Source organism: Anabrus simplex, chromosome X (assembly GCF_040414725.1).
Source record: "Anabrus simplex isolate iqAnaSimp1 chromosome X, ASM4041472v1, whole genome shotgun sequence".
Lineage (NCBI taxonomy): Eukaryota > Metazoa > Arthropoda > Insecta > Orthoptera > Tettigoniidae > Anabrus > Anabrus simplex.
Window position 1 is genome coordinate 51062953 of NC_090279.1, and position 12928 is coordinate 51075880.

At 44.2% G+C, this 12928-nt stretch overlaps 1 protein-coding gene across 1 annotated transcript in view; it reads left to right on the forward strand.

Moving 5' to 3' along the window:
• LOC136886572 (hemolymph lipopolysaccharide-binding protein-like) overlaps positions 1 to 2060 on the forward strand; it is a 43357-nt gene extending 41297 nt beyond the window's left edge. Inside the window, exon 6 of the mRNA XM_068230453.1 lies at positions 1870 to 2060. Coding sequence (XP_068086554.1) covers positions 1870 to 2018 — 149 coding nt within the window. The 3' untranslated portion in view covers positions 2019 to 2060. The remainder of the gene's footprint in view (positions 1 to 1869) is intronic.
• Positions 2061 to 12928: the final 10868 nt, after the last annotated feature.

The window sequence follows — 12928 nt, forward strand, 5'->3', positions numbered from 1 at the left end:
GAAGGGGGAGATGAAAGTCTCCTCAGGTATCTAAAATGTAATATCGCCGTGGTCGGACAAGAACGAGAGTTAACCAAGGACAGATGAAAGTGAGGAGCCTGACAAAATTATGTGGAAGTAATGCCAGGACTCAGCTAACTTCCCCACGGTCACTAACTCACGCTCCAAAATGAAGAGCTCCTGGGGCGCATTTTGTTATCCTCTTACGATTGGCAGGGAATACCATGGATGTATTCTATGGTCCCTACCCACGGGGTCGTAATTATCGGGAAACTAAAACAACAATGTTGTCGCAACCTCAAAACACACGGATAAGAATTACGAAACTTGAAAATGTTGAAAATATACCGAAAGCGATGACTGTGTCTTATAAGGGACAGACAATTTATTAATAGAATTGTAAGAATAGAAATACCGCGGTGCGTAATGATAGGGAATACAATTCAATACAGAAGAGCGGAAATGAATGTGGAAATGCACGTAATAGAGTACAGGTGCAGGAAGCACACGGCGTATCGACATGAAGTACCAGCTTCGTAACATCAAAGTTATCGGATTGAAGACTGGAGCACGGGATAACATCCAAGACTTCTTTATAAATTTCCACAAAGTGCTTCAGCTGCCTGTGAAAAGCGTAGACAAAATTGACATCGCTCCAATTCGTGGTTCTGTGAACATATTCCGATCTCATTTACACGGACCTGGTTGACTTCATGATAGCAATATGTAATACCAGTTTGACGAACCGCTCACGTGGTAAGTTGTTGCCATCAATAGAAATTATTATTAGAATAAGATTACTGGTGGCTTAACAGTGCAGTCAAGTAGAACATCAGTGAATATTGTTTTAATAGGAATACCACTGGGAGACCATCCTCTATTAACACCAATCAGAAGCGGTCCGGCACTTCTAAAAATTGAAGGTACCGGAAAGATAGAGAAGCCCCACGACGGTCGTGATTATGAAAGACTCCCAAGGCCGTCGGTGTCGGACTAGAACAAGTGTTGACCCAGAGAGGTCGCACAAGAAAGATAAGAGAGAGGAGCCTGACAAGAATTTAGTGGGGAAAATTTCAGGCTCAGCTAGAGGAACCGTGGTCGTCAAACCACGGTCTCAAGTGAGATCCAGTGGTTGACCTTTTAGTGTCCTCTTACGACAAACAGGGGATAACGTGGATGCTCTTCTAACTCCCATATCTACTGGGGGTCCTGAAGGCTGAGGTTCGAATCCCGCTCTATACTGGGTTGATATTTTCATCCAGAAATGCGCGTGTTGTCAGGAAGTCCATCTGGCCGTAAATCTGAGGCGAAAACCAAAATGAGCCTGGGGTGTTCCAGTGACCTCGGAAATAACTGGGATAATCTGAAGAAAGATGAAGTGTTATGGATCTACTGTACGACACGTAGGCGGCCCCGTGTTGTAGGGGTAGCGTGCCTGCCTCTTACCCGGAGGCCCGGGGTTCGATTCCCGGCCAGGTCAGGGACTTTTGCCTGGACCTGAGGGCTGGTTCGAGGTCCACTCAGCCTACGTGATTAGAATTGAGGAGCTATCTGGCGGTGAGATAGCGGCCCCGGTCTAGAAAGCCAAGAATAACGGCCGAGAGGATTCGTCGTGCTGACCACACGGCACCTCGTAATCTGCAGGCCTTCGGGCTGAGCAGCGGTCGCTTGTTAGGCCAAGGCCCTTCAAGGGCTGTAGTGCCATGGGGTTTGGTTTTTGGTTTGGTACGACACTTATGTCCTGTGTTTCCAGGTGAGCCTGCACTCAGCAGTTGGTGGCTGCAGTGACCTCGGAAATAACTGGGATAATCTGAAGAAAGATAAAGTGTTATGGATTTACTGTACGACACTTGTGTCCTGTGTTTCCAGGCGAGCGTGTTCTCAGCAGAATAATGTGGCTGCCTACTTTCCCGGAAATCAGTGCTGGTAGGAAGTGCGCCATTGCTTACGAGACAGCTCTGATGGCGAACCCCGATTGTGAACAACTCAAGCCCTTCATCTGCGAGATCCCGCTGTGAACATGTACAGTGTTGATATATAATAAAGATACTTGTTAATAAGTCGTGAAGTTCTTTCCCCTGTTTCAACACTAACTACAGGGAAACTTTACAGAACAGCGAGGTCATCAGTCGTGTATGTTCTACGTTCCCTTAAAAACAACAAGGTAATTAGACATCTAATATTCTACCTTTTTTAAAACATCAAGGTCATCGGACATGTAATGTTCTACATTCCCTCAAGAGTAACAAGGTCACCAGACATATAATGTTCTGCCTTCCTTTAAAAACAACAATGTCATCATACATGTAATGTTTTACATTCCCTCAAAAACAACAAGGTCATCGGACATGTAATGTTCTACATTCCCCCAAAAGTAACAAGTTCACCAGACATATAATGTTCTGCCTTCCTTTAAAAACAACAAGGTCATCAGACATGTAATGTTTTACCTTCCCTCATAAACAACAAGGTCACCAGACATGTCATGTTCAACCCTCCCTCAGAAACAACAAGGTCATCAGACATGTAATGTTCAACCCTCCCTCAGAAACAACAAGGTCATCAGACATCTAATATTCTACCTTTCAAAAACGTCAAGGTCACCAGATATGTAATGTTCTACCTTCCTTTAAAAACAGCAAGGTCATCAGACATGTAATATTCTGCCTTCCTTTAAAAACAACAAGGTCACCAGACACATGATGTTCTACCTTCCCTGCAAATCAGCAAGGTCATCAGACACGTAAAGTTCCGCCTTCCCTTAAAAACAACAAAGTTATGAGACATGTTATGTTCTACCTTCCCTTAAAAACAACAAGGTCATCAGATATGTAATGTTCTATATTCCATTAGAAACAACAATGTCATGAGACATGTAATGTTCTACCTTCCCTTAAAAACAACAAGGTCATCCAGATATGTAATGTTCTACCTTTCTATAAAAACAATAAGGACATCAGACATGTAATGTTCTACCTTCCCCCAGAAACAGCAACGTCATCAGACATGTAATGTTGTGCCTTCCTCTAAAAACAACAACGTCATCGGACATGTGATATTCTATATTCTGTTAGAAACAACAAGGTCATGGGACATCTAAAGTTCTACCATCCCTTAAATACAACAATGTCATCAGGCACGCAATTATCTACGTCCTTTAAAAACAACAAGGTCATCACACACATAATGTTCTTCCTTCCTTTAAAAACAGCAAGGTCATCAGACATGTAATATTCGACCTTCCTTTAAAAACAACAAGGTCACCAGACACATGATGTTCTACCTTCCCTGAAAATCAGCAAGGTCATCAGAAATGTAAGGTTCCGCCTTCCCTTAAAAACAACAAGGTCACCAGACATGTAATGTTCTACCTTCCCTTAAAAACAACAAGGTCATCAGAAATGTAATGCTCTACCAACCTTTAAAAACAACATGGTCACCAGACACATGATGTTCTACCTTCCCTGAAAATCAGCAAGGTCATCAGACACGTAAAGTTCAGCTTTCGCTTAAGAACAACAAAGTTATGAGACATGTTATGGGTTACCTTCTTTTATAAAGTGCAAGGCCATCTGGCATATGTAGTGGGCATTGAGGTTTCACGCCATTGTTGATAGAAGTGTGCAACTGTGGTTTTCTCTACTGTCTCTCGACTCGTTCGACACTTTACTCAGGGACCGTCGTCATTCTGGAGCTCAAATGTAGAGCTGATAGTCTACGTACAGCGATGGAACGACTGCGAACAGAGCGGCATTCAGTAAAGATCACCATGATTTTGAATGTAATACACGAACCGGAAAACGCATGAGGGACATGGAGTCCCCTCAATCCCCTCTGTTTTATGGTGAAAATACCACCAGGTACCGTTCTAAGACATTTCCAGGTAAAAATGAAACACGGCGACTAAGTGCTACTGTCCAGGAGCAGCCTCCTGAATTGTGATCCACGGCAGACCGTCACACACGTCAAGAAGCCTCGCTCATCGAAGGCCCGCAAAAGTCCTCCATTATCCATCCCTACAGGCAGCTTTCAGAGGCCATTTGTTGAGCATAATCTTTACCTGGCTTGGGAATTGGAATCCCAGTGCCCTTACGCCATATGCTGTTGATCAGTCACTCAAATGGTTATGGATTTTGTACGGCCCAGGAGACGCTTTGCTGCACTCCTCAAGTCCATCTCCATGAAGGGCGCCTGAGATGGTGTGCCACAACCTCGCGCTTTATAGCCAAAACTGAACATACCTGCCGAAAGTGACGGGAGATGGAGATGAGGTGGTGAATTGTGTACTCCGACGATACGCGGGAGTTCTGCCCACACTTGCGATGATGGAGTATGTGCCGTCACGGAAGACACATACTATACCTGCCATCTCAAATCCATAAATGGGCTTTAGGCAGTAGGTGTTTAATTGCTATATGTTTGGTCACATGACTAATTGCGAGAGATGCCGGAGGAGGAAACACTTGTTTGTTCTGCTGCAGTCGCAATTCCCATTGTAATAAAACCAGCGTAGTTTTCAACAGACCCGCAATCACTTGGCGTTTGGAAAATTACGGCCAGTTTTCCCATGAGTTGGGCAGTGTTTCGGCGCTTCGGACTGTCTTTGTTATCACCAAATGGTAACGATGCATTTGCTATGGTGATGTTATCCGAGTTTGCGTTACATTGAAGAGCTAGGGAAGGAAGGCAACTGGAAAGTACTCCAGTGTAACTACGGGGGATTCAAGAAGACTTACGTACTTCAGGTTTCAAGTCTAAAGTAGCACAACCTAAATTCAGAAAATTGCCTAATCATTTGCTTGCATCACTGAAATCTGCAGGACTCCCAAAGTGAGGGCTGGCGCTGTTCAATGATGAAAAAGATGAAATAATTCTACTTTTGTACTTAAAACTCACTGACTCAGTTGGTTCCATGGAGCCATGAGGAACCCGAGGAAGCCTTTCCTTGACCTTCAGGTTGACAGTGGTCATGCGGGAGAATTATGTTTCCTCTTTGTATTGATGGTGTTAGGCTTGAGTAAGCCGGTGCTGAGATTCACAGTTCCGCTGACCGAACTCTCGCAATGTTCTCGTTAGAGGAATATTGTACCGTCTTTTTGACATTGAACATTGCTACGTTTAGGATGATTCTCTATCAGTAAGCTAACAGACTTCCACTCTGCAGCTTTCCTACAGCCTCTTGAGCTTCTGCGGGGCAATGTACGTCTGACACTAAAAGGACACTCTTAATTTTTATTGGCATAGCAATAGTCAAATGGCAGAATTAACGGCCTGGTAGGCTCACACCCCCTGTGGGTGGGGGCGATTGATAACAACCAAGTTAATCCTACCTTTCGTAGGAGACGACTAAAAGGAGCCCTAGAGGTTCTTGATTTGGGATCGCTGGTTGACGACCATTGCACACTTAGCTGAGTTCTGGCACTGCTTCAACTTACTTGAAGAACGCTCCTCACTTTCATCTGTCTTAACCGACCTTCCTTGGACAACTCTAATTCATTTCTGACCCTTTAGGTATTAGGTATCGGAGCCTGCGGTGTCTTTCATTTTCAAGGCCTTCGGGGCCAGTGTATTTTTTCGCTGATACCTTCATTTTTCGACATTATCAGTTTAACTTCTGTTTAGTGTTAATAGAGGGTGGTTAAATTATAACCACTTCCACCAACACCACCACCTCCACCACCACCACCACCACCACCACCACCACCACCCCATGAAGCAGAGATTCCACGCTTAGTACAGATGGAGGATTGTTGTGTGTCGTTATTGTAACAAAAGTAAGACCAGCGACTTCTACTTCAGCACTGACTTTCCGTCGGATTGTCACTGAAGAATTAGTGAACCTGAATTTACAGCCAAATGTTACTTTCCTCTTCTGAAAATGATTCATCTTGAGCAGATGCCGAAGTAGAGCTTTACAGTGGTTTTGCGGGGAACTGTGATCAGAAACACATTTCGGACAGAGGTTTAACCAGCCACAAAACTCGGTATCTGACGGATATTTCACTTTAACTTCTGCTTAACGTGTCCGAAGGCAGTGACTTCTATCTGAAGCACATCATTGTTTTCGGAAGCAGTTCCTAATGTATTTACAGTCACGTCGTGCCTTTTCAGTTTCTGGAATGTCCGATTTTGTCCGAGTGTGCAGTTTTCAGTATTCCCAGCAAAGACGACACACCACATGACACAGAGGGTGATATTAGCGCTACGCCCTGAACCATTAGTCTCTTGGAAACCAAGGATTTTATTACTCTCAGTGGAACACAGCTGTTTTCTAGCGGGATCGTCTATAATACACCTCCTAGTTGAAGACACGAAGATGATATTGCTTTGCGGAGCAACAGGATCATCTTCCGGCCAAGAGCAAACAGCGACCCCAGAAACAACTGCGATATTCTGAAGAGAGGAAAATTGCATGGATCTACTGTGCCACACTTGGTGGCGGTCTGGAGAGCCGGATAACGGAGCAGCTCCTCAGGGCTGCGGTCTCGATCTTTAGAATTCATTTTCGTTTTTCACAAGATAATCTCTGATATCTGGGGCCTTTGTGTCGCTGAGATTAATTGTTACATATTTCTATTTAAAGGGAAACAATTATTTTTATGAATCCAACCTTGTCCGCTGCAGTAACAGAGAATGTCTACACAGCAGACAGGTCCTAAATACTTTGAAAGTTGCTTTTTCGCTAAATAGCAAAGGGAATTTTCTGCGAGATTCCTCTGCAAGCAACACATTTCCTCAGAACTAATAACAGCTCAGTTTGTATTGAAGTACACATGTCTTGAGCTTTCCGCCTATAAATTGTTTAAAACTGGTGTCACGTTTCTCTGTAGGAAAATCAAAGTTTCGCTCTGTACGTCTCTCAATCACGGCCGCCCATCATCGGTCTCGTGACTGACAGATCAATGTTCTAGCGGGGTAACAATGTGTGGCCGTCCATTCAAACTTCATATCAGAGCTTGTACAGTTCCTTGGTAGCATATTCCTGCCATCAAACCATACTTCACATCACAGCCTGTACGGTGGCTAGGTAACATTTTGTGACCATCAATCCATACCTTATATCACAGACTGCACTGTTGCCAGGTAACATTTTCAGGCCATCCATCCATACTCCACATCACAGGCTGTACAATTTCTTGGTAACATTATCTGGCCATCCATCCATACTTCACATCAAATCCTGCATGGTTGCTAGGTGACATTGTCTAGCCATTCATCCATACTTCAAAACACAGCCTGTATTACACTAGGTAACATTTTCTGGCCGTCTATCCGTAGTTTACCTCACAGCCTCTACTGTTACTATGTAACATTTCCTGACCATCTATCCATAGTTCACATCGCAGCCTGCAAAGGTACTATGTAACACTGTCTGGCAAACCAACCATAATTCACATTATAGCCTTCGAGTTTGGTAGGTAATATTTTCTGGCCATCCATCGATACTCCACATCACAACCTTCACGTTGGTAGGTAATATTTTCTGGCCATACTTCTATAACTAACATCACAGCGTGCACCGTTAGTAGACAACATTGTCTGGCCAACCACCCATACTTCACATCACATCCAGCATGGTGGCTAGGTATTATTGTCTGGCCATCTCCAATACTTCACATCACGGCCTTAATATTTGCAACGTAACATTTTCTGGCCATCCATTCATCGTAATACCACAGCGTGCACGGTTGTTTGGAAACATTGTCCGGTCATCCACCATACTCCACATCACAGCCCGTACAATTTCTGGGTAACATTGTCTGTCCATTCATTCATACTTCACAACACAGCCTGCACAGTTTCTCAGTAACATTGTCTGCCCATTCATTGGCATAGCAATAGTCAAATGGCAGAATTAACGGCCTGATTGGGTCGCACTCCCTGTGGTGAACAATTTCTGGGTAACATTGTCTGTCCATTCATTCATACTTCACAACACAGCCTGAACAATTTGTAGGTTACCTCGTCTGTCCATTCATTCATACTTTCCAACACAGCCTGTACAGTTTCTGGGTAACATTGTCTGGTCATGCATTCATACTTCACAACGCAGCCTGCACAGTTACTCCTGCATATTGTCTGGCCATCCATCCATACCTTGCATCGCAGCCTGCAAGTTTGCCATGTAATATCGGATGGTCATCCATCCACACTTCACATTACAGTCTGCGCTGTTCCTAGGTAAAATTGTCTGAGCATCCATCCATACTTCATATCACAGCTTTCATGTCTTGTAGGTAACAATTTCTGGACATTCGTCCAACCTTCATACCATAGCTTCCACGGTTACCACGTTACATGCTCGGGCCATCAACGCATACTTCACATCACAACCTTCAATTTTGTAGGTAATACTTCCTGGCCATGCATCCATACCTTACATCACAGCCAGAATTGTTACTGGGTAAAATCATCTGACCATCCAAACATACTTCATATCACAGCCTGCGTAGTTACTGATAACTCTGCCTGGCCATCGACCCATAGTTAAAATCACATCCTTATTGTTTGCCAGGTGACATTTTGCGGCCCTCCATCCATACCTTATATCACAGTCTGCACGGTTACTAGGTAACACTTTATGCCATCAATCCATACCCCACATCACAGCCTGCAAGTTTGCTAGGTAACATTGTCTTGCAATCCATCCGTACTTCACGTTACAGCCTGTACTGCTTCCTGGAAACATTTCCCGCCATCCATCAATACTTCACATCACAGCCTGTACAGTTGCTAGAGTTACGCATTTGTTGTCTTATTTCTGATGATCTCCTGCCATAAGTCTTTTATGTCCAAAGGAAGTACGAATATAATTTTTAAAGGTAAACAACTCCATCTTGAGCTAACACGATACATATGTTTATTATTATCATCTTTATTATTAATACTTGGAATTAACTCTCCGGTGGTCGCGCGGATCACAATTGCGATCAATACCTTCTTTGTGATATGAGGCTGTTCTGTGCTACTTATTCAATGAATATGATTGTGCATTGTGAAAAGAACTCTATTTTCTGTACAGTGTGATAATATTATGTGTGCATTTATAAGAGACACCTGAAAAATTACTGGCATTGTGATTTGTCTCACTCACTCCCTCCATTACCTTCCTCAATGTCTGGTTCATAGATTTATTTTCTCACAGTCATCCAATTTGCTCCTATATACCAATAAACTCATGACACGGTGCTTATATAAGCACAGGAACTGAGATTAGACACCGTAATAAGAAAGGAACAGAGTCAAAAGAAGTCACGCTAGTGGTCGCACTGATCACGGTTGTGATCCACAAGAATAAATTGTCTTATAACGCAACAGCCATCAGTCAAGGGTTAGCAGACTCCTGCGTGTGAGAGAGGTGTCGAGATGTGAGGAAGGTACACAGATGCTCAAGGTCAACAGTGATACCAACAAACAGTAGCGAAGAAACTAAACGGCTGGATCACTATTGTGATTCACGCGACCACTGGAATGTTAGGTCTTGCGGCATTAATGAAATAATCATCAAATGGGCACTATCAAGTCATTGCTACCCATAACCTTCGAACATTCACCTGAAATGAAATATGTTATTTGAATGATATAGCAAAATGCCTACATTCACGCTTAATAATTAATGTAATATTTTCTGGCCATCGATCCATACCTTACGTCAGTGCATGCTCGTTTCGCTACTAACTTTGTCTGGCATTCAATACACACTTCACATCACAGCCTGTTCAGTTGCTTGAGTTACACAACAGGTTAACGTTATGAGCCCAAAATCAAAGTGAAGTGGAGGCGAACAATCGAACTCCTTGAAAACACTAGTTGGGCTCGTGGCCCGACGATACACAGGCTAACTACTGAAGTGACTAGCTGGAGAAAATCTTTACGTCACAGAATTTAAAGATTGAAAAGGTTACATAATTCTAGTCACCTCAAAATCAACATGAGAGGGAAGTCGAGAGAGTAACTCATTCTCTATTCCCTAATGAAATTTAAGTTATATACAGCTGTTAGAAATTTCCTTTACAAGTAGAACTTAACAATTTATGTTACATGGTTCAATTCGGAGACCTTCAGTAGTATAATTGGATGGTTCTGCGGCACCTCCGCCGCCGCACGCCTCCGCCCGCCTCCTCCTCCGCCGCCGCTGCCGCCGCAGCCGCCCGCGGGAAATTTGAATTTTGGCGGGAAATTTGAATTTTGGCGGGAGATTTGAATTTGTAAACAAAGCCACGTGCTTTTTGACAGCTGTCATCGACAACAACGCAACGCTAACCTCACTGCTGCCATCTTGACGGGCCTAAACCTCACTAGTGCCAACTTAACCTAACTAGCATGAGGTAAACAAAGCCACGTGTTTTTTGACAGCCACGTGCTTTTTGACAGACAACAACGCATCGCTAACCTCAGTACTGCCATCTTGACGGGCCTAAACCTCAGTAGTGCCAACTTAACCTAACTAGCGCGAGGTAAACAAAGCCACGTGCTTTTTGACAGCCACGTGCTTTTTGACAGATTTGTAAACAAAGCCACGTGCTTTTTGACAGCTGTCATCGACAACAACGCATCGCAAACCTCAGTACTACCATCTTGACGGGCCTAAACCTCAGTAGTGCCAACTTAACCTAACTAGCATGAGGTAAACAAAGCCACGTGTTTTTTGACAGCCACGTGCTTTTTGACAGATTTGTAAACAAAGCCACGTGCTTTTTGACAGACAACAACGCATCGCTAACCTCAGTACTACCATCTTGACGGGCCTAAACCTCAGTAGTGCCAACTTAACCTAACTAGCGCGAGGTAAACAAAGCCACGTGTTTTTTTTGACAGCCACGTGCTGTTTTGACAGCTGTCATCCGCCATCTTTAATCCAGAGAGCACCGTGCTGCCCTCTTTATCGTAGTAGATGTAAATTCATCACCTGTCATCGGCAGTGCTGCCATCTTGACGGGTCTAAACCTTAGTGCTACCAACTTAACCTAACTAGCATGAGGTAAACAAAGCCACGTGCAGCTGTCATCCGCCATCTTTGAGCACCGTGCTGCCCTCTTTTGCTACTTACCTTTGACAGCTGTCATCCGCCATCTTGCATCGCAAACCTCAGTGCTGCCCTCTATGTGGTGGCGGCAAATTCTAATTGCTTTACAAACCTATGCCCCTTTTGACAGCTGTCATCCGCCATCTTTGAGCACGGTGCTGCCCTCTTTCGTCACCTGTCATCGGCAGTGCTGTCATCTTGGCGGGCCTAAACCTCAGTGCTACCAACTTAACCTCACTAGCTCGAGATAAACAAGGCCACGTGCTTCTGTCATCCGCCATCTTTGAGCATCGTGCTGCCCTCTTTAGCTACTTACCTTTGACAGCTGTCATCCACCATCTTACATCGCAAACCTCAGTGCTGCCCTCTATGTAGACAAATCCACGTGCTTTTTGACAGCCACGTGCAGCTGTCATCCGCCATCTTTGAGCATAGTGCTACCCTCTTTAGCCACTTACCTTTGAAATGTGGTACGTCATCCGCCATCTTGCAACCGTGCTGCCTGGTGACGGCAAATTCCACGTGCTCTTGTTTGGAAACAAAGCTACGTGCAGCTGTCATCCGCCATCTTGCATCACAAACCTCAGTGCTACACTCTATGTGGTGGCGGCAAATTCTAAATGCTTTACAAACCTATGTGCTTTTTTTGACAGCTGTCATCCGCCATCTTTAATCCAGAGAGAACAGTGCTGCCCTCTATGTAGCGGTGGCAAATTCCACGTGCTTTACAAACCTATATGCTTTTCTGACAGCTGTCATCCGCCATCTTTAATCCAGAGAGAACAGTGCTGCCCTCTATGTAGCGGCGGCAAATTCCACGTGCTCTTGTTTGGAAACAAAGCTATGTGCTTTTTTGACAGCTGTCATCCGCCATCTTTAATCACCGTGCTGCCCTCTATGTGGTGGTGGTAAATTCTACGTGCTTTACAGACCTATATGCTTTTCTGACAGAGCTGTCATCCACCATCTTTAATCACCGTGCTGCCCCGGTGACGGCAAATTCCACGTGCTCTTGTTTGGAAACAAAGCTTTTAATCCAGAGAGAACAGTGCTGCCCCGGTAGCGGCAAATTCTACGTGCTTTTCAAACCTATATGCTTTTCTGACAGCTGTCATCCGCCATCTTTAATCCAGAGAGAACAGTGCTGCCCTCTATGTGGTGACGGCAAATTCCACGTGCTCTTGTTTGGAAACAAAGCTATGTGCTTTTTTGACAGCTGTCATCCGCCATCTTTAATCACCGTGCTGCCCTCTATGTGGTGACGGAAAATTCCACGTGCTCTTGTTTGGAAACGAAGCCATGTGCAGCTGTCATCCACCATCTTTAATCACCGTGCTGCCCTCTATGTGGTAGCGGTAAATTCTATGTGCTTTACAAACCTATATGCTTTTCAGACAGCTGTCATCTGCCATCTTTAAGCTGTAAATCCCCGATTCTCGTGTTAGAAGTTGTAAAACAGATTCTTAATCCGAGTTGTCAGGAAGGGCAACCGGTCGAAAACAATAGTGTATGACGTGAGAGGCTAGATACTGCTAGTTTTGCGTCAGGAAGGGTAACCCAACAAATTCATGCGATTTAAAAATCTTAGTCAGGAAGGGCATCCGGCGAGCATCTAGCTGTAAATCCCTCGATTCTCGACAGATTCTTAATCCGAGTTCTTTGACGTCAGGAAGGGCAACCGGTCGAAAACCATAGTGTATGATGTGAGAGGCTAGATACTGCCAGTTTTGCATCAGGAAGGGCGACTAGTCTTAAAACAAATTCTTGTGATTTAAAATCTTAGTTTTGCGTTAGGAAGGGCATCCGGCCGTAAAACAATAGTTCATGATTTAAACTCTAAGAAGTGCATCTAGCTGTAAATCCCCGATTCCCGTGTTAGACGTTGTAAAACAGATTCTTAAT